At 49.2% G+C, this 18,759-nt stretch overlaps 3 protein-coding genes across 3 annotated transcripts; 2 read left to right on the forward strand and 1 right to left on the reverse strand.

The window, feature by feature from the left end:
• Positions 1-159: 159 nt before the first annotated feature.
• Positions 160-7,231, reverse strand: LOC130375681 (palmitoyltransferase ZDHHC3-like). The gene is made up of 7 exons (XM_056582720.1): positions 6,776-7,231; positions 4,820-5,165; positions 4,074-4,198; positions 3,278-3,374; positions 3,068-3,149; positions 2,581-2,711; positions 160-2,235 (listed from the first exon to the last, which is right to left on the reverse strand). The coding sequence occupies exons 2-7, from the start codon at positions 5,129-5,131 to the stop codon at positions 2,077-2,079; spliced, it is 906 nt and encodes a 301-aa protein (XP_056438695.1). The 5' UTR covers positions 5,132-5,165; positions 6,776-7,231; the 3' UTR covers positions 160-2,076.
• A 496-nt stretch (positions 7,232-7,727) lies between these two features.
• exosc7 (exosome component 7) lies at positions 7,728-12,750 on the forward strand. The gene is made up of 8 exons (XM_056582726.1): positions 7,728-7,833; positions 8,383-8,484; positions 9,147-9,241; positions 9,542-9,707; positions 10,369-10,439; positions 10,661-10,784; positions 11,496-11,651; positions 12,584-12,750. Exons 1-8 carry the CDS (start codon positions 7,777-7,779, stop codon positions 12,686-12,688), a joined length of 876 nt encoding a protein of 291 aa, XP_056438701.1. The 5' UTR covers positions 7,728-7,776; the 3' UTR covers positions 12,689-12,750.
• Positions 12,751-14,385: 1,635 nt separating this feature from the next.
• Positions 14,386-18,182, forward strand: clec3bb (C-type lectin domain family 3, member Bb). The gene is made up of 3 exons (XM_056582735.1): positions 14,386-14,577; positions 15,237-15,335; positions 17,309-18,182. Exons 1-3 carry the CDS (start codon positions 14,478-14,480, stop codon positions 17,713-17,715), a joined length of 606 nt encoding a protein of 201 aa, XP_056438710.1. The 5' UTR covers positions 14,386-14,477; the 3' UTR covers positions 17,716-18,182.
• Positions 18,183-18,759: the final 577 nt, after the last annotated feature.

Here is an 18,759-nt window from a genome sequence, read left to right on the forward strand (position 1 = left end):
CCTCCAGCTGTGATGGTTAGTCACAGGAGAGCCCATCCAGATGTTGCCTCACATCTCCCCCCCCCCCTGCTGCCGTCACAGTGGACCGTTCCTACTGGTAGGTGGATCCACCCTATCGCAACACTAGGATGGACTCTCCCAACAACAATCGGTTAACAGCTGGTACGTTTCATAGGAGGGTTGTTCATACATTTTATTTCATTTGGGCCAAGGTTTAACAAAATAACACATTGATAAAATCGTCCAAGGATAAAAATAAGTGGCACCCGGAATTTACCTTTAAACAGAAATAACCGCTGGATTCACGTAATAATACACATTTGGCAACACATTTAGATGAAGACCCATCATCCAAACTGAGGCTAGTCAGGAGCTGAAAATAGTGTCATGTCAAACTGTTTTTCGTTACCACAGTTACCAGGTTTTCAACCATGTGCTTAGAGTTGAGAATATTATGGGATAGCATGATGTGCGTCTGATTGTCCATGATGACGGCTAACGATCTATGGTGTTATACCGAGGGTTGAGGTCAGGGTTCATCTCTGTTAATTAACCTCCCATTGTGAAGAGTTAATGTGGGTCTGCTGGCTTAGAAATCCACATTAAAAATAACTATTAAACCATAGCAGAACAAACTGTCGTACGCCCACATCATCTCATGTACCCCAACACTTTAAAAAAGGCAGTTCATGATTCTTCAAGTAGCGAATTAAAAAACACGTATGTTGATGTATCAAAAATAACCACCAGCTGTTGGACACATGGTGAGCACCGACCCAATACACCTCAGGTACACCTCAGGTACACCTCCCCATGGTGCCCTGGTCCAGTCCTTGGTAGTCCTGGTCCAGTCCTCGGTATTCCTGGTCCAGTCCCCTGGTGCCTCTGGTCCAGTCCCTTGGTGACCCTGGTCCAGTCCTCGGTGCCCCTGGTCCAGTCCTTGGTAGTCCTGGTCCCTCCAGTCCGGTACTCAGTTCAATCCCCACACAAACGCCTCCTTTTACGTTTGACCCTGTAGCAGCTCGGCTGCCTTGCCCAAAGGTCCCGGCGGGGGTTTAAACCCCACTCTGGGATTGGAGGAGGAGGCAGAGAGGAGAGCTCGTCAACCCAGGGACCTTCTGCACCAGAGGCGTCGATGTGTGGAGCCCAGGCCGGTCAGATCAAGGTCCACCTGCTTTTATCCAAACAACTCACAGCTTTTTGTACTTGAACACCAAACAGGAGGAGTGGACTATCTGATCACCTGGATAAGGGACAACGCTGCGCGAGACGCGGGGTTGGCAGAAGGGAGCGTCTCGGGCCAAAGTCCACAGCAGACGCGGCGCGTGAGAAGGTGGAGCAGCCGAACATGAGATAACCTCCCCGACACAGGTCCACACCGTCCAATCAGGTGATGGCGAGCGTTCCAGCCGAACGAATACAGCAACACCAAAAAAACTGGTGGCAGCGTCAAAGCTGCAATTGTCGGAAGCCTACGACCGTCGAGACTGTTTTGGGCGAAATTCTACGACGCCCACGGAAACCGGCGTTCTGGAACACCCACTGAAAGCTTCTTCAGTCGTTCAACATTCTAGAACGCCTCGGAGACACAATTCAGGCGCTGTTGGAAAAATGGTTTGTGTCGTCACCAAACATCCACAACTGCTGGGTTGGATCATTTGGAGAACGCTGAGTGTACTGCAAAGGTTATTTCTGCACCGAGTAAAAAAAATATATATAGATGAGCACGAAGCATTAAACAAAACGTCAATGAGGAGTTCACCAAAAAAACACACAATCCAGATTTCCTCGAGACGTAATCTCTTAAGAAGGCCTTGAAAGACGATGAATAGAACGCACGAAAAGAGGAAGGACAATCATAACGGGGTGGTTTAGGAAGGCACCGTGTCTCTTTAAAGTTCCAGCCTTGGTCCAGATAACACTTGCATCCAATCCCTTCTCACACCACGAGTTCACATCCCCCCCCCCTCCCCTGAGCAGCAGGTCCCACAGTCGGGGCGCGACCTAACCCCCTGCTGGGTGGGTGGACGAGGGGGGGGGGGGGGGGACATTGACGTTCCCTGGGGGTCCCGACTCCTAGACAATGTACTGGTAGGCGTCGGCCTTGCCGTGGTCGGGCGTGGCGAAGGGGCTGAGCCAGGAGATGGAGAAGGGGTGACCGAACACCACCTTCAGGCTCATCCAGCGGGAACGCTTGGCCCAGCGCCTCTCCTCCTTCTTCAGCTGCTCGATGCCCTGGGGGACGGAGAGGGAGGGAGAGAGAGGAGCTTTAACCCTCTGGGCTGGATATGCTCTGGTCTAGTTAGCTGGTTCAACAATAACTGGGTTAAACGGCCTCCCGAGTCCCACACCTCTACGGCGGCTCACTGACCCTAACCCGTTCAGACGTAGCCGACACATTTCTTGAAAGGATACGTCAAAAGTATTTCCGAGATCGGCAGTGAGCTCGGGAGGTAGAGCGGGTTTACTGGTAAGCGGAAGGTTGCTAGTTCGAACCCCGGCTCCACCCGCTCCCTGAGCGAGTAGCATCGAACTAGCGACCTTCTGGTTACCAGTTCAACCTGAGGAGGCGACACTCACCGTCTCGTCGGAGCAGATGGAGTGCACCTGCGTGCCGAACATGACCGAGGTGAAGAGGAGGAAGAGGAGGCCTTCGAAGCAGAGGAGGATGAGGAAGATGACCGTCGCCGGGGGTGAGAAGTTACTGCATTCTAAAGAGGGAGGAGTCACAGAGTGTCACATGGTGGTGTTAGGAGACTTTCTATAGGTTTTGGTGGATTGATGCGAGGATGCTACTGCTTGGTAGATGGAGCTCACCAGCTAACCTACTAACTGTTGACCCAGTATTGACAGACTGTGTTGTTTCTCTCTTGTACCTCCAGTCTGACCATAGATGGACAGACCTGGCTCTCTTCATCTGATGTCCTATGACCTTATAAGGCCACACTAAACCTTGCTCTCTTCACTTGTGGTTTATGACTTGATATGGACACACTCCTTTGTATTTTCATATTATTGTAGCGTTGTAGTGTTTAAGTAGAAGTCAAGCGAGACGACAGTGACGTACTTGTCCAGTCGGACTCGTAGCACAGGAGGAAGTGGAACGCCACCAGGAGGAGGGCGTGGAGCGAGATGAGGGCGATGTACATCTGAAAGGAGGAGAGGTCAGACATCAGCATATTCTGGGATGGCTCCGTGGCTGGAGGTCAGTGTTAACCTGTTGCCAAGCAACGTTTTCTCTCTGTGTGTGTGTGTGTGTGTGTGTGTGCACACTCACTGTGAAGAGCACAAAGTACTTCTGGTTGTTCTCTCCGACACAGTTGTTGACCCAGGGGCAGTGGTGGTCCATCTTCTTAATGCAGCGCTTGCACACACTGTGGACGGACACACACACACACACACACACACACACACACACACACACACACACACACACACACACACACACACACACACACACACACACACACACACACACACACACACACACACACACACACACGTTTAGAGAATGCTCGTTCCTATAGGACTACAGGTGACATGCCCTTATAGAACTCGTGTTGCTGCTCTCTCCAGGCCCTGGGAGAGTTCTAGAGCTCCAGGGATCTCCTCATTACCAACCAGGAGGTCCAGAGGGAGTGGGGGAACATACGCCCTGTTACCTCGAAACACACAGGGGGGGAGGGGAGGGGGGGGAGAGCACTATGGGAATGGAGCAAGAGAGGACGTTAGGGGAGGGAGGAGGGGGGAGACTTTTGGAAAGGAGGGGAGGGGAGGAGAGAGAACAGAGAAGAGGACGCGAGAGAGGAGGAAAGTCTAGGAAAGATGAGGAGAGTCTAGGAAAGATGAGGAGATAAGGGGAGGAGGGGAGAGAAGAGGACTAATGGAATGCAGGGGGAGAGAATCGAGAAGAAGTGCAACGGAGAGGATGGGAGTTGAGGGAAAGGGGGAGAGAGGGAGAGACACCTCCCGACGACAGCCCAGCGTCTCCTCATAGTCTATTGGTCACTCAACAGCCAGGGTGCCCTCCCCCCAGCCCAGCATCAGCCAATCAGGAGCCCCGATGCCCTCACCTGCAGTGGTGGGCGCGGTCGGGCTTGATGCTGCAGCACTTGGGGCACTTGTAGACCACCTGGCCCGGCTTCAGCTGCAGGCTCTCTATGAACTCCTTGGTGGCGTTCCCCTTGGGCACCGCCCCCTGGAGAGAGAGAGGGGAGAGAGACATAGACAGTCAGAGGCTTATCCCTGAGAGAGGGGAGAGAGACATAGACAGTCAGAGGCTTATCCCTGAGAGAGAGAGAGGGGAGAGAGACATAGACACTCAAGAGGCTTTTTCATGAGGGTGGGTGAGTGAGTGAGTGAGCGAGTGAGAGAGACTTACTAATCATTAAAGGGGTAATATCACGCCACCAGGTGAGAGTGTGATTAGCCATTTCAAGCCGTTTGAAAATCAGACACAATCACGCCCACTGAAACACAGACCGACTTGTGATGGGTAATCCCACTCACACCTGGTGGCGTGATGTCACCCTTTTAATAGTTAGTAATAGCTGGTTACCTGGTTAGCTTAATGTCGGGTCATCACTGCACCCCTTCAACACCACAGCTAGACTAGTTGCTTCACTGCTAGCCACCTGGGTTGAGTTACTGCTTACATTGCTAGCTGTAACCCGCTGAGATTCTATTTGTGAGGGCGCGGATAAGAGTTAAGCTACTAACCAGCCGGTATAAGTGAGGCCGTATTCAGTGACCGTGACAGTACAGCACGGGCACCACGACCACGAGCGCTCTACGGGTAAAAGGGTGCGAGGTCACCCACCGGGTCGGTGCACATGGCGCGCGCGTGCGAGGCCAGCGCCAGCACGGCCAGGCTGTTGAAGAGGGCACCGTTCACCAGGCTGTAGAGGAGGTTCCGGGCGGGCAGCAGCATGACGAAGGCCACCACGAACTGGGCGTAGAGCACCAGCATCCAGGTGATCACGCCGCATGTGATGCCGCAGCCGTCGCGGATGAACCACATGCGGCCTGAGCCGGGCCGGGGCGGGGGCGGGGCGCAGTGCTCCGGGCGCAGGTAGCCCGCGCGGTAGTCGATCTCCCGCGTGCGGTGGGAGGAGGCGGAGGAGTTCTTCATCGAGATCTAGACCTGGGGAGGCCACGCCCACATACTGACGGGGGGGGGGGGAGATGGGGAGGGAGGGAGAGATGGTGGGGGAGGAGGGGGGAGAGATTGTGAGGAGTGAGAGATGGTGGGGGAGGAGGGGGGAGAGATGGTGAGGAGGGAGAGATGGTGGGGGAGGAGGGGGGAGAGATGGTGAGAGGGGAGAGATGGTGGGGGAGGAGGGAGAGATGGTGGGGGAGGAGGGAGAGATGGTGGGAGGGGAGGGAGAGATGGTGGGGGAGGAGGGAGAGATGGTGGGAGGGGAGGGAGAGATGGTGAGGAGGGAGAGATGGAGGAGGGAGGGAGAGAGGAGTGATGGTGAGGAGGGAGAGATGGTGGGGGAGGAGGGAGAGATGGTGGGGGAGGAGGGAGAGATGGTGGGGGAGGAGGGAGAGATGGTGGGAGGGGAGGGAGAGATGGTGAGGGAGAAACGGAGGGGGAGAGGAGAGGGGGTGTATGGAGGTTGAGGTGGGCAGAGGAGGGAGGGAGACAGTGGGATAAACAGGGTGTTGTACAGCAGTTTTGAACATTTCAAAGTAAACATGATGAAGTGAACCCTAGGTATAAGTATTATAACTCGGTCCACCCTGGTGTCACGTAGTGACGAATTATAATTGGGACAACGGTTGCCGAGGCGATGATGGTGAATCATATTGAGGGCCGGGCTTCGCCCCTCCTTCAGGTGATACCCTGAGTGGCAGAACGCTTTTCTCGACTACAAATGACCCGGCATTTAAATAATACACACCCACCCTCCATCTGTTAATGGGGCTGTGATGATGGGACATTTCGCAGTTAATGGCTCTAAAAACGGCAGAGAGGGCGGGGTTCGACCCGTGAAACATGCGGTACACCTGAGGGTTGAAACGGGTCCCGCGGACCCACGCAGCACACGGGGAGAGGAGGTGGAATATGTGGGCAGACTTTTTCAGGCCAACTTACTTATTTCAGTAAAACAAGACATTTTAACAACTATTTTCACTGTTTTAACCCTTACCACTTACGCATACGTATTACACACAAGGAAGTGCGTTGTATGTACTTGTTTGTGGTGGACTGTGTCCGGTTAGAGGGAGTGTAGGAGGACACAGGAAAAACATGACACTGCATAGTGGGGAGGAAGACTAACAGTTCACATTTATAATATTCATAAACAATAGTTCATTGCTCTCTGATCGACATCGAGGAAACCGGTGGTGGTTACGACACATTCAGGGGAAGGGTTAAAGGAAGCTTTCGCTGAGCATTAGGGGAAACTGGTCTTTCAGGAGCGAGCATGATTCACACACATTAACCTGAATGGAGACCGAATCGAACCCCTTCTACAAATATTCCCTGTGCGTCCCAGGTGTTGATCTTGCAGGGTCAAAGGGGCTGCATGTTTCCACATGTATTGTGTTTGAGAAATAGAAGGCATTGTATATGAGCCTGGCAGACCTGATAGCAGTTGCCAAGGACAGTGTGGGGGGCCAGATCACTGACAAAACCAAGAGGGCAGACAGGAAACAAAAGTCCTTCCTTCCTCGGGCGACGTGTTGTTGGGTCGAGTCCCCGTCCACACCACAGTCATACAGCTCCACGTGAGTTATCAGAGTATTGCAAATCTCAGAAACTTACCTCAAACTCCTCGGTATGTCGAAGAAACTTTGCAAGCAATCCTTAATCAGTCAGTGGGCTCGAAGCCACCAAAAGGTGTGTGCGTGTGTGTGTGGACCTGCGTTCAGCTCGAGTCCCTCCTGTGTGTGTTTGTGCACACCCCTTCTAACCTATCGAGTCCCGCCCCGCTGGGCCACGACATGGAACGGTTTCAAGCCCGGGTTTCGACGCTATGCTGTTTCATTCATATGGAAATCTCGGTAGTATGTCGAAGGGGATGTGAACTCATTCCCTAACCCGGATCCCCCTGCTGGTGACGACACAGCCCGGGTAGCGAACCAGGAAGTACCCGCCGACGCTTCGTGTCTCCCTCTCTGCGTCGAGTTGTGCGCCGTAACCGGCCGGTCCGCTAAGATCCGATCTGGAGTCAATCGATTCACTCCCCGAACCGCAGCCTTCGTGTTGTGGAGGGGCAGGGATCTGATCCGGGGTCCGTGGCGGTGGACACTGGCCCGCCCTACCCTGCGATGTGGAATCAAACGGGTGTAGTTTCATCAGGGGTCGGAAGCTTCAGTTTAACATGCAATTATAGGGTTGTGCAAAAAGTATATTAATACACACAAACACGCAAACCACACCACTCCTTTCCAGGCCTGGTGAAATATGACCTTTAAAATAAACTGCTACATCATAAAGCTACTATCATCCAATAAATGGATTTTTTTAATTTGGATGTAGACACATATTCATGGATTTTAAAATGTACATAAAGTAGGCGATATCCTATACGGTAAACCATAAACAATCATAAAAGAGTTAAAATAAATTGATATTTGATATTTTAAAGATGACTCATTAGTTGCCCATCCAAACTGTTGTATTTCTATACAACCAGTGAATTATATATAACATATTTAAATTGCTTGTGAAACTTGAGCGGACGGAGCTGGAGCTGCGGCTGCGCTGTGACGTCACCCGTGCGCGACAGCCCCACATGCCGAGTCTGCCAACCCGCGGTAAACATGGCCACCGTTCAGCTGAGTGAGGCTGAGAAGGTGTACGTCCTGCATGGCATCAGGGTGCGTATGGTTAAAGCTTTGTTTGTTTCAACGAATTGTTGTTGTGTTCCAAGCCCGGGTAAGATCTGTGGTCCGGGGTCTCGGTCTACGGTCTGTTATGGATCAGAACTAACATCAGCAGGGTGGTGTGTGTTGAGACCTCTTAGTGGCAGGCAGACCCTCCATGGACTGGCCTGTGCATGAACAAAATAGTTATTTGATTGTATTTAATGATGATAAACGTACCGATACTTCTCTCTTTTGACAGTTTGGGTCTCCTCTTTACGCCGACATGCCTTGTTGTAACATTGGTCATGGTGGGGCAACTTTCTGTCAAAAGGTCTGAAGCCTTCAGTGTGTTGTTAAGTGATGAACATTTACATTCAGGGCATTTAGCAGACGTTTTTATCCAAAACCACTTATAATTTGTCAGAAGAAAGAGAAACAACTATATATCTCTAACAATATATCCCTAATTATCTCTTCTGTCCAGAGGTCTGAGGCCTTCAGTGTGTTGTGAAGTCCAACGCCTCACAGACGGCTGATGTCTCTGGTTTCTGTTTCCCCCAGGATGACCTCCGGGTGGACGGCCGGAGCTGTGAGGACTACAGACACATGGAGATAGAGACGGACGTGGTGTCCAACACGGACGGCTCGGCCAAAGTCACGCTGGTATGGCATTAAACATTCATCATTCATTTATAGGATTGTTTTCTTTAAGTTTATGTTATGATTGTGCGGCACGTTGCTTTACTTACTTTATTTTATTATTTATTATTGTGATCTATTGATGCTGCTACATTATTTTTACTTATCATTTTTTTAATATACTTATACTGTTGCTATTTTGTTGCTGTTGAGGAACCAAGCCTAAGAATGTTATAAGTTGTGTGACAATAAGTTGTAATAAACGTACCTCTGATTCTGATGTCATTCTATATTTAATAGATGTCGTGGGATAATTTATTTACTATTATTATGTGATTTTTTTTTTGTGCCTTTAAGGCCACATACAGTAGTATTAATAAAATAATACGTTCAATTAGTGTAGCGCTTTATGTGATTCTTGTCTGTAAGTTTATGATTTGATTGTGCGGCAGGTTGCAGAGGGTATGTTAGTCATTATTTATTCATATTGCGTGGAATCATTGAGTTATGTGCGATTATTTGGACCTTTTTATTGCCACATACATATTATGTATGGTATCTATTAGTAGTTTTAATGATTTTTTTGTGCTTTTCAATATACTCAAAGGTACTTTGGATGCAATACATGAGTATAAACAAAGAACATGAATGGTATAAAACATTAATCCACGCGGTCTGCTGTCCAGGGTCACACCGCGGTGCTGGTGGGGATCAAGGCGGAGATGGGGAAGCCCAGACCCGCGCAGCCGGCAGAGGGATACATGGAGTTCTTCGTCGATTGGTGAGCAAAGAAACCGCTGAACGTTTTAATCTGAATAATGGGTTTATTACAGCGTCATCACTTTAGGTTTAGGTATGTAAAAGCCCTCCCAAGTTATTGCTATCCAAGCCAGCGTGTTCATTGCTAAGCCTGCTCGTTGCCCCTCACTTCTACGGGATATCACCGTTCAGTCTCCGTCTTGTCCTAACGCCATAACGACCACCAGGTGGCGGTATCGGACCAACGTTTTAAATAAACGACATCTACTCACCACTTCCGTCACCCTGGCGTCTCCTAACAACACACCATCGACCCCCTCAGCTCGGCGAACGCCACCCCCGAGTTCGAAGGTCGCGGGGGGGAGGAGCTGGGCATGGAGCTCACCAACACGCTGTACCGGGTGTTCAACAACAAGCGCAGCGTGGACCTGGCCAGCCTGTGCATCAGCCCGGGGGAGCACTGCTGGCTGCTCTACGTCGACGTGCTGGTGGGTTGCCCTGACGACGCCCACCGTGTGTTATTGTTCACCGCTGGTCTCCTATCGGGGGCGGAGCTCCGGTCTGGGCGCTTATGGTTGCTTTAGTGTGTATGTAACAGTATGGTGTGGTTGCTATGGTGGTTTTTGGTTGCTACGGTGTGTATGTTACAGTGTGGTCTGGTTGCTATGGTATCTAAGGGTTGCTATGGTGTGTATGCTACAGTGTGGTCTGGTTGCTATGGTATCTAAGGGTTGCTATGGTGTGTATGCTACAGTGTGGTCTGGTTGCTATGGTATCTAAGGGTTGCTATGGTGTTTATGCTACAGTGTGGTCTGGTTGCTATGGTATCTAAGGGTTGCTATGGTGTGTATGCTACAGTGTGGTCTGGTTGCTATGGTATCTAAGGGTTGCTATGGTGTGTATGCTACAGTGTGGTCTGGTTGCTATGGTATTTAAGGGTTGCTATGGTGTGTATGCTACAGTGTGGTCTGGTTGCTTTAGTATCTAAGGGTTGCTATGGTGTGTATGCTGCAGTGTGGTCTGGTTGCTATGGTATCTAAGGGTTGCTTTGGTGTGTATGCTACAATGTGGTCTTGTTGCTATGGTGTGTGTGCTATAGTGTGTGCTATAGTAGTTGCCATAGTGACAGTGTTGTTTCTCCGTCCACAGCTCCTCCAGTGCGATGGAAACCTCTACGACGGCATCTCCATAGCGATAAAGGCAGCGCTGTTCAACACAAAGTGAGTACACCGCTGGTGTTCCACTGGTGTTACTGGTGGGAGGTCACTGGAACCGTCAGAACCACCGCGGACGGGCGCTTCTGATGGACAGGCCTCTGGTGGACCTCCAGAAGTTCATTCCGTTGAACCTCAACCATCAAGTTAGGATGCACGTCCCGTTAATAAAAACGTGTTTATTGTAGAGTATAACCTTGATTGTATCCTGTCCCGTGATTGGTCAGGATCCCCAAAGTGCTGATCTCGGAGGGGGAGGACGGGGGGACAGAGATCGAGCTGTCAGACGACCCGTACGACTGTGTGAGGCTCAGCGTGGACAACGTGCCCTGCATCGTCACGCTGTGCAAGGTCGGACTCACTGCAACACTGTACTGCGTATCACTAATACTGTAGCACTACAACACAGTACTGCGCGTCACTGTAATACTGTAGTACTACAACACAGTACTGCATATCACTGTAATACTGTAGCACTACAACACAGTACTGCACGTCACTGTAATACTGTAGTACTACAACACAGTACTGCACGTCACTGTAATACTGTAGTACTACAACACTGTAATACTGTAGTACTACAACACAGTAATACTGTAGTACTACAACACAGTAATACTGTAGCACTACAACACAGTACTGCACGTCACAGTAATACTGTAGCACTACAACACAGTAATACTGTAGCACTACAACACAGTACTGCACATCACTGTAATACTGTAGTACTACAACACAGTACTGCACATCACTGTAATACTGTAGTACTACAACACAGTACTGTGTATCACTGTCATACAGTAGTACTAAAAGGTCAGCACTGCAATATAGACCCCTTCACTGTTATACTGTATTATATGTACTGTATACTGTTATACAGAACTATAGACCCCCTAACTGGAATAATACTGTAGTACTAAAAGGGTGTGTGTGTGTGTGTGTGTGTGTGTGTGTGTGTGTGTGTGTGTGTGTGTGTGTGTGTGTGTGTGTGTGTGTGTGTGTGTGTGTGTGTGTGTGTGTGTGTGTGTGTGTGTGTGTGTGTGTGTGTGTGTGTGTGTGTAGGTGGGCCCCAGGCACGTGGTGGACGCCACGCTGCAGGAGAAGGCGTGCTCGGTGGCCAGCCTCATCATGGCGGTCACGCCCGCGGGCACGTGCACGTGCATGAGGAAGGTGGGCGGGGGCAGCCTGGACCCCGAGAGCATCTTCGAGATGACCGAGGTGAGAGGTCACGACCCCGGGGCGCCACCCTCCCCAGTGTGTCCCTCTGTCTTTCTCCTCTTCCTCCTCTTCCTCCTCTTCCTCCTCTTCCTCTCTCCTCCTCCTCTTCTCCTTCTTCCTCCTCTTCCTCTCCTTCCTCTTCCTCTCTCCTCTTCGTCCTTTCTCCTTCCTCCTCCTCTTGCTCTCTCCTTCCTCCTCCTCCTCTTGCTTTCTCCTTCCTCCTCCTCCCCTTGCTCTCTCCTTTCTCCTCTTCCTCTCGCCTTCCTCCTCCTCCTCCTCTTCCTCTCTCCTTTCTCCTCTTCCTCTCTCCTTCCTCCTCCTCCTCTTCCTCTCTCCTTCCTCCTCCTCCTCTCTAGATGTGTAGATATTGGGTTAAATTGGTCCTCACAAGGCCTGAGAACCTAGCCGCTTGTGATGTCACAAGGGGCCTCAGATGGATCTTAAGAGGCCTGTGACATCACAAATGGGAGTAGGTCTTCCGTACGGGTGGACACGGTCAGTGGCCACAAGCGTAAAGATATCTTCTGTCAAAGTTTTTTTTTAACGACCGATCAACCTCAACACCTGATGGTTAAAAGGAAATACTTAATAAAACTCAGGAAGAGGAGGAATTCTGATTAGATTTAGTGAGGACATGTTTCGGAGGCCAGTTGGCTGACACGTGTGTGTGTGTGTGTGTGTGTGTGTGTGTGTGTGTGTGTGTGTGTGTGTGTGTGTGTGTGTGTGTGTGTGTGTGTGTGTGTGTGTGTGTGTGTGTGTGTGTGTGTGTGTGTGTGTGTGTGTCTGGTGTGTGTGTTTGTGTGTCTGGTGTGTGTGTTTGTGTGTGTGTGTCTCTGGTGTGTGTGCGCCTGTGTCTCTCTGTTGTGCGTGCCTGTGCGTGCGCCTGTGTGTCTGTTGTGCGTGCCTGTGTGTGTGTCTCTGTGCCCCCCCAGGCCGGTAAGCGTGTGGGCCGGGCCCTCCACGGGCCCCTGAAGGCGCTGCTGAGCCAGGAGGAGGCCCTGGGCCAGAAGAGGCAGAAGGTGGGCTTCCTGGGATGAGCCCCCCACGGGTGTAAATATGAAGTCTGTCTTTTGTAATAAAACCTTGTTTTTCTACAGCCTGTGAGTGTCGGTTTCTTACTACAGTTCTCCCCTCGACGCAATCTTGTTTAAAGATCCCCTATCATGCTTCTTTCAGGTAACAATAATCGCATTTAGGGGTACTAGTAGAGTCGGGTTACATGCCTGCATGTTAATAATACCCCTTATTGTTCTCACACTGTTAAGTTCTGCAAAACCAATTTCAGCGTCTTTCACAAAACGTTCTGTTTGGTATCATGTTGCTTTAAAGCATAATAGTTTACCCCTTTTAATGAGTCAGCCACGTTTTACTGAGGCCGGGACGAAGTTAGAAGCAGAAATTGGATCGGATGATGAAAATTGTATATATATTCATACACGTATTTCCAATTTCAATCTCCCTTGGTATAAAATAGGAGTAATACAAACTTAAGTAAACGCACGTTTCTTCAACTCTGGTGGATCTGAAAGAGAGCTCTGTATTATTCTCAGCTCGTACCAGTGGGTGGTGTTCACCATCCCTCCACCAGGTGGGTGGTGTTCACCATCCCTCCACCAGGTGGGTGGTGTTCACCATCCCTCCACCAGGTGGGTGGTGTTCACCATCCCTCCACCAGGTGGGTGGTGTTCACCATCCCTCCACCAGGTGCTCTGTCTGCTCACTGCGGCTGTTTCCACGACACGTCACCCTTTCCCTTCCCTCTCCTCTTCGTCCCTCCCCTTCCCTCCTCTTCACTTCCCTCCTCTCCTCTCCCCTTCCCTCCCCCCCTCTTCCCTCCCATGCTCTTCCCTCCCCTCCTCTTCCCTCCCCTCCCATGCTCTTCCCTCCCCTCCTCTTCCCTCCCCTCCCCTCCTCTTCCCTCCCCTCCCATGCTCTTCCCTTCCCTCCATCCGACTCGTCTCCCTAGCGACCGTCCTTGTCTTCCACAGAGCTGCCGGGGTCACATCCAAGCCGCCCGGTCGCCACATGGCCGCAGTACACCGGTGGGATCCAGATGTGACTGGATCAGGGGTCTCTCTCTCTCTCTCTCTCTCTCTCTCTCTCTCTCTCTCTCTCTCTCTCTCTCTCTCTCTCTCTCTCTCTCTCTCTCTCTCTCTCTCTCTCTCTCTCTCTCTCTCTCTCTCTCTCTCTCTCTCTCTCTCTCTCTCTCTCTCTCTCTCTCTCTCTCTCTCTCTCTCTCTCTCTCTCTTCCCCCCCCCCCCCCAAAACAAACAAACCCAACAGTTTCTCATACTAAAGTTAAGAAAACAGTGAGTGGGGGGGGGGGGGCTATTCACATTCAGGGCGTTTAGACGCTTTTATCCAAAGCGACTTAATAAGTCCATTTGTCAGAAGAAAGAGAAGCAACAATATATCGCTGTCGGTACAGTAAGGATGTTCATAGAACCAAGTGCCAAGCACTAACAATCACTGGGTTAACCCGTTCCCTGTGTATGTTTTAGTGTGTATATCATATTAATATTTCTACAAGGCAGTGGGCTGCAGGAGAGACATCGTACCCTGGAAGCCATTCTGATGTTTTCAAAGAGTCTGCTCTTTAAAAACAGGTGAAGGTGCCAGGCATTACATCAGACTGGAACAGGTATACGCCCTCTCCACATGGGCACCTGTTTCTCTGAGAAACACACACACACACACGCGGACTTGTGCGTTATTTTCCACTGTTGTCGTGTGAGGAGGGAGAGAGGGAGGGAGGTGGAGGCAGAGGAGAGGTCTGGACGAAGCTCCCGTCTCTCCCGCTGTCCACCACACTCTCCTCCTGCCGTCATGGTGTCCAGACGGGCTCTCCTGCTGCTGGGCGTACTCCTGCTCGCGGGGGTCTCCCTACAGCAGCAGTCTCCAGCCAGGAAGAAACCTCTGAAGAAAGGTGAGTGTACTCATGTCTGACGTCTGGGAGATTTCGTTTCATCAGGTCCAATGCATCAAGCATTTGTATTTTTTATATTATACATGTATTAATAATACGTGTAGTAATGTTATACATCTTTTATCATATACATTTAATATTTGTCTAACTATAATATTTATACGCACAGACACTCACAGAAGAAATTAGGGTGACAGATGTCTTAAGAGATTCATGTCAATCTGAGAGGATGGACTCAATGTTTTGTATACGTTAGGCCTACATTTCTTTACTGTTTTTGAGTCAGCACGTAGTCAACAGTTCAGGAGAACTAGAGTAATACTATTACATCATGCAAGTATTTGTGTAGGTGCTATCCTCTGTACCTACATTGAGCATGAGGTGACCGCATGAGGTGAACGTTTGAGGTGAACGTTGTTTTTCATGCAAACATTTGAGTTGAGTTCTTTGTAAGCTCCAATTGGAAGACTTAAACAGTTGTCCTGTTTAAATTTGTAAAACCCCTTGTGTTACTGATATTTTTGGTCGATTTCCCATTTTAGGTTTTATCCATGATTTTGTTTCCTATCATTTGAGTCGTTTCAGTCTTCTGCAGGGAGTCTTCTCGGTGTCATACTAATAACATCTCTTCTCTCTAATGCGATTCCCGTGGGCTCCAGACTCCGGTTCGGACTCAGCTCTGGAGCGTCTCCAGAAAAGTGTCAATGAGATCATCATCGAGCTCAACGTGCTGAAGGAAGTGCAGGCCCTGCAGACAGGTTCCGACCACTCACCTCCTGACTTAAGAAAAAGATTACAGAATTTTTAAAAACAAAATGCATTTCGGGTGAGAACGTACAGGAAAGGATTATTTTGAGCTGTCAGAATTCTGAGATTAAAGTTAGAATACTGACTTTAATCTCTGAATTCTGACTTTTCTGACTAAATCATAACTCAAAAACAATTCACATGTGGCCCTGTTCCTCTTCCGCACAAACATGACGACTATGATACCATAAAGTATTTTATTCTTCCGAGTGTCCGTCTCAAAGTGTTAACCTATCAGGAGCGGGGTCAATTAAGCCCAATCAGAAGGTGAACCCAAACTGTTTCTGGGTAGAATACTTGAAAAACAAGACAAAACAAAACAAACTAAGAACCAAAATAGTGATGTAATAAAGTAACATTCAACCTTGTGGATATCTTAAAGGGCCCCTATTTTACCACCAGGTGTGAGTGTGGTTAGCCACTATAACCCGTTTGAAAAATCTGCCCTGCCCTTAACATGGTGATATCACAAGTGGGCGTGTCCACCTAGATGTAAGATGGGTAGATCAGCCTACCGGTTGGTACAGCTCACTGGGTAGGCTAGTAGACAGTTCTATCCATCATATTTCTTGGTGGACACTCCTAAATGTCTGGTTTCTCAAGCTCGCACCTGCTGGTAAAATATGGGCAACTTAAAAATAATCGATAGGGGAATTTCAACAGAAGGGATCTATGTTTTTTTCCATCCTATTTGAGCATCTGCTAGTCGGTCTGTTCTGTAAGATATTAAATATCTGAACAGCTGGGCTCAGTTTAAAACCAGAATGCATCGAGAACGGTTCCATCTCTTTAATGTCTGGTCTGTCCAACACCTGGAGCACTATTCTTGGGCTTTTGACCTTTTGTTCGGAAAACACAATATTATCAAAGGTTGCTGTGTTCTGTGTTTATTCCCAATTATATAACTCATACTTCCCCCTTTGGGGCGGTTCTTAAATTGAACCCATGAAACCAGATCATTATTAAAAGTAAATGTACTTTAGAGGGCTCAGTTTTGATATAATAATCTGGGCCTGCAAAGACCGATTTACAAACATAATTTATGACAAGAATTTAATAAATTATAACAAGCTTACTCCGATTTTGACCAGTTACTATAATTATTTCTGACAACTAATTAGATGGGATTAGTTAAAGGCACTAGACTTACAAACTTTTATTTGAGTGTAATTTGATAGAAACAGCATAGTAATCTTTAAGCTGTAAGTGAGAGAATAGCTGTTCTGGATGGCTACACCTGCCCCCCTCTCTCTCTAAGGCACAATCTAGATCCCTCCAGGCTCATTTCTGACCAATCACTGCATCTCTTCCCTGATTCGCTCAGGGAATCAATCTCGTCTGTCAATCACATGTGTGTATGCAACCTTTCTCAAGGTTGCAAAAAGGGCATTATTTGTGTTTATTTTCTAAATCAACTCTCTACGGCTCTTTGAAACTCTCGAATCTTACCTACGATACGTTTAAATTCGACATAATGTGTTATGTAGATGATGTTATGTTGATTATTAAAAATGTTTCAAAATAATTATTTAATGATAGTTATAGCTACTGACCATTAAAGGTCCCATGACATGCCACCAGGTGTGAGTGGGATTAGCAACTACAAGCCTTTTTGAAAATCTGCCCCTTATGAGATCACAAGTGGGCGTGTCCACCTAGATGTGTGACGGATAGATGAGCCACGTTGGCTAAGGTCCACTGGGTAGGCTGGTAGACTGATCTATCCAGCACACATCTAGGTGGACACACCCACTTGTGATGTCTTAAATGGGTGCGAAATGGCTTGCAAGGCTAATCACACTCACAACTGGAGGCATGTCATGGGACTTTTAAATAATTCAGGTTCAACCCTTTTTTTGCAGCAGATGTACAGCGACACTACAGTAGTAGTAGCCCCCATTAACGTCCCTCATCTCCTCTGCAGTGTGTCTGAGAGGCGTGAAGATCGGCAGGAAGTGCTTCCTGTTCGAGCCGCTCCTGAAGCGCTACCACACCGCCAGCGACGACTGCAACGCGCTGGGCGGCGTCCTGGGCTCCCCGAACACCACCGACGAGAACCGCAAGCTCGCCGACTACATCCGCGAGAACGCCGGTGACGACGCCAAGGTCTGGCTGGGCGTCAACGACATGGTGACCGAGGGGCTCTGGGTGGACCAGACGGGCACCAGCGTCGCGTTCAAGAACTGGGACGTCTCCAACTCCAGGTCCCCGCAGCCGGACGGCGGCGCGGCTCACAACTGCGCCGTGCTCTCCAGCGCCCCCGGTGGGCGGTGGTCCGACGAGAACTGCCGCGACGACCGGCAGTCCGTGTGCCAGTTCAACATCGTCTGAGTGCGTGTCGTGATGCTAACGCCAGGTAGCCTGCTGGCTGGTCACTTTTCGACATCGTCTGAGTGAGTCGTAGCGCTAACGCTAGGTAGCCTGCTGGCTAGTTGCTTTGTCATTTGTTAATCTTTCGACGTTGATTTGTTTCTTATCAATCTTAACAGTCAGGTTAAGTTGGTGAGAAATGATTGATTAAATGTTGCTGAAAAATGTCTAGTCTTTTTATTACTGCAATTCAAAGATGTTTAATGCCTTACCTATCTTTATGGCAAATTGACTAGAGGTCCCAGTGCATACAAATAAAATAAAATAAAATCTTTTGGTAGGTTGGTGGTAAACCAGACAATGTTCATATTTTGAAAAAGGCTGTTGTAGGAATTCTTGCTTTGCTTGATTGCTAACCTTGTGTTTAATAAACAGAGCTGAAGCAAGACCCGTTTTGACCTTTGGCGGAAAAAACAAAATGGCTGCCGTTATGGAGCGTTTTTCAGTTGGTTTCAGCGCCCAAATTCCTGTGGTCAACGGTTTGTAGCAGGGGCTGAATCTAATTGTCTACAGATCTTTGGCCACAAGGAGCACAATTAACAGAATTATTTCAAAATCCAATGAATTTTATTCACTGGAGGAAAACGTAAAAAGACTAGAACAGACAACGAAAGACCTTTAAAAGTAGGCAAAATACATTTGAGTGTCCGTTAATTAATAAGACGAGTTTAATCCATCCATTGGGGGCTTTTCGTGTCCATATTGGGGTTAAAAAATTTCACAAGAAGCAGATTGAACGAGACAAGAACACAGACTCAAACACCCAGCGAAGCGTGGCCCCCTACTGGACAGTTTGGGGCATGCGCCAGTTCTGCTCCAGGGTCTCCATGACCCAGTGTAGGCACTATTCCCCCATCACAACCCCCCCCCTCCCCAGCCTCCCTACTCACAGGTCTGGTCTGTTGGGCTGACGACGGGTCGGTTGCCGTGTCGACGGTCAATCTGGGGAGGGTTGCCACGACGACGGTTTTGTGTAGGGGTCGCCGCGACGGCGGTCCATCGGTT

The sequence above is a fragment of the Gadus chalcogrammus genome, chromosome 22 (genome assembly GCF_026213295.1).
Source record: "Gadus chalcogrammus isolate NIFS_2021 chromosome 22, NIFS_Gcha_1.0, whole genome shotgun sequence".
Taxonomy (NCBI): domain Eukaryota; kingdom Metazoa; phylum Chordata; class Actinopteri; order Gadiformes; family Gadidae; genus Gadus; species Gadus chalcogrammus.

What these genes read in the sequence shown, in the direction of transcription:
- LOC130375681 (XM_056582720.1), bottom strand. Translation starts at nt 5,131, where the DNA reads ATGAAGAACTCCTCCGCCTCCTCCCACCGCACGCGGGAGATCGACTAC. An exon ending in GACCGCGCCCACCACTGCAG is followed by an intron (nt 3,375 to 4,073) that starts GTGAGGGCATCG and finishes GTCCGTCCACAG; the next exon opens with TGTGTGCAAGCGCTGCATTA. An exon ending in AGTACTTTGTGCTCTTCACA is followed by an intron (nt 3,150 to 3,277) that starts GTGAGTGTGCAC and finishes TCCTCCTTTCAG; the next exon opens with ATGTACATCGCCCTCATCTC.
- exosc7 (XM_056582726.1), top strand. Translation starts at nt 7,777, where the DNA reads ATGGCCACCGTTCAGCTGAGTGAGGCTGAGAAGGTGTACGTCCTGCAT. An exon ending in ACGTCCTGCATGGCATCAGG is followed by an intron (nt 7,834 to 8,382) that starts GTGCGTATGGTT and finishes TGTTTCCCCCAG; the next exon opens with GATGACCTCCGGGTGGACGG. An exon ending in GCATCTTCGAGATGACCGAG is followed by an intron (nt 11,652 to 12,583) that starts GTGAGAGGTCAC and finishes GTGCCCCCCCAG; the next exon opens with GCCGGTAAGCGTGTGGGCCG.
- clec3bb (XM_056582735.1), top strand. Translation starts at nt 14,478, where the DNA reads ATGGTGTCCAGACGGGCTCTCCTGCTGCTGGGCGTACTCCTGCTCGCG. An exon ending in GAAGAAACCTCTGAAGAAAG is followed by an intron (nt 14,578 to 15,236) that starts GTGAGTGTACTC and finishes CGTGGGCTCCAG; the next exon opens with ACTCCGGTTCGGACTCAGCT. An exon ending in AGTGCAGGCCCTGCAGACAG is followed by an intron (nt 15,336 to 17,308) that starts GTTCCGACCACT and finishes TCTCCTCTGCAG; the next exon opens with TGTGTCTGAGAGGCGTGAAG.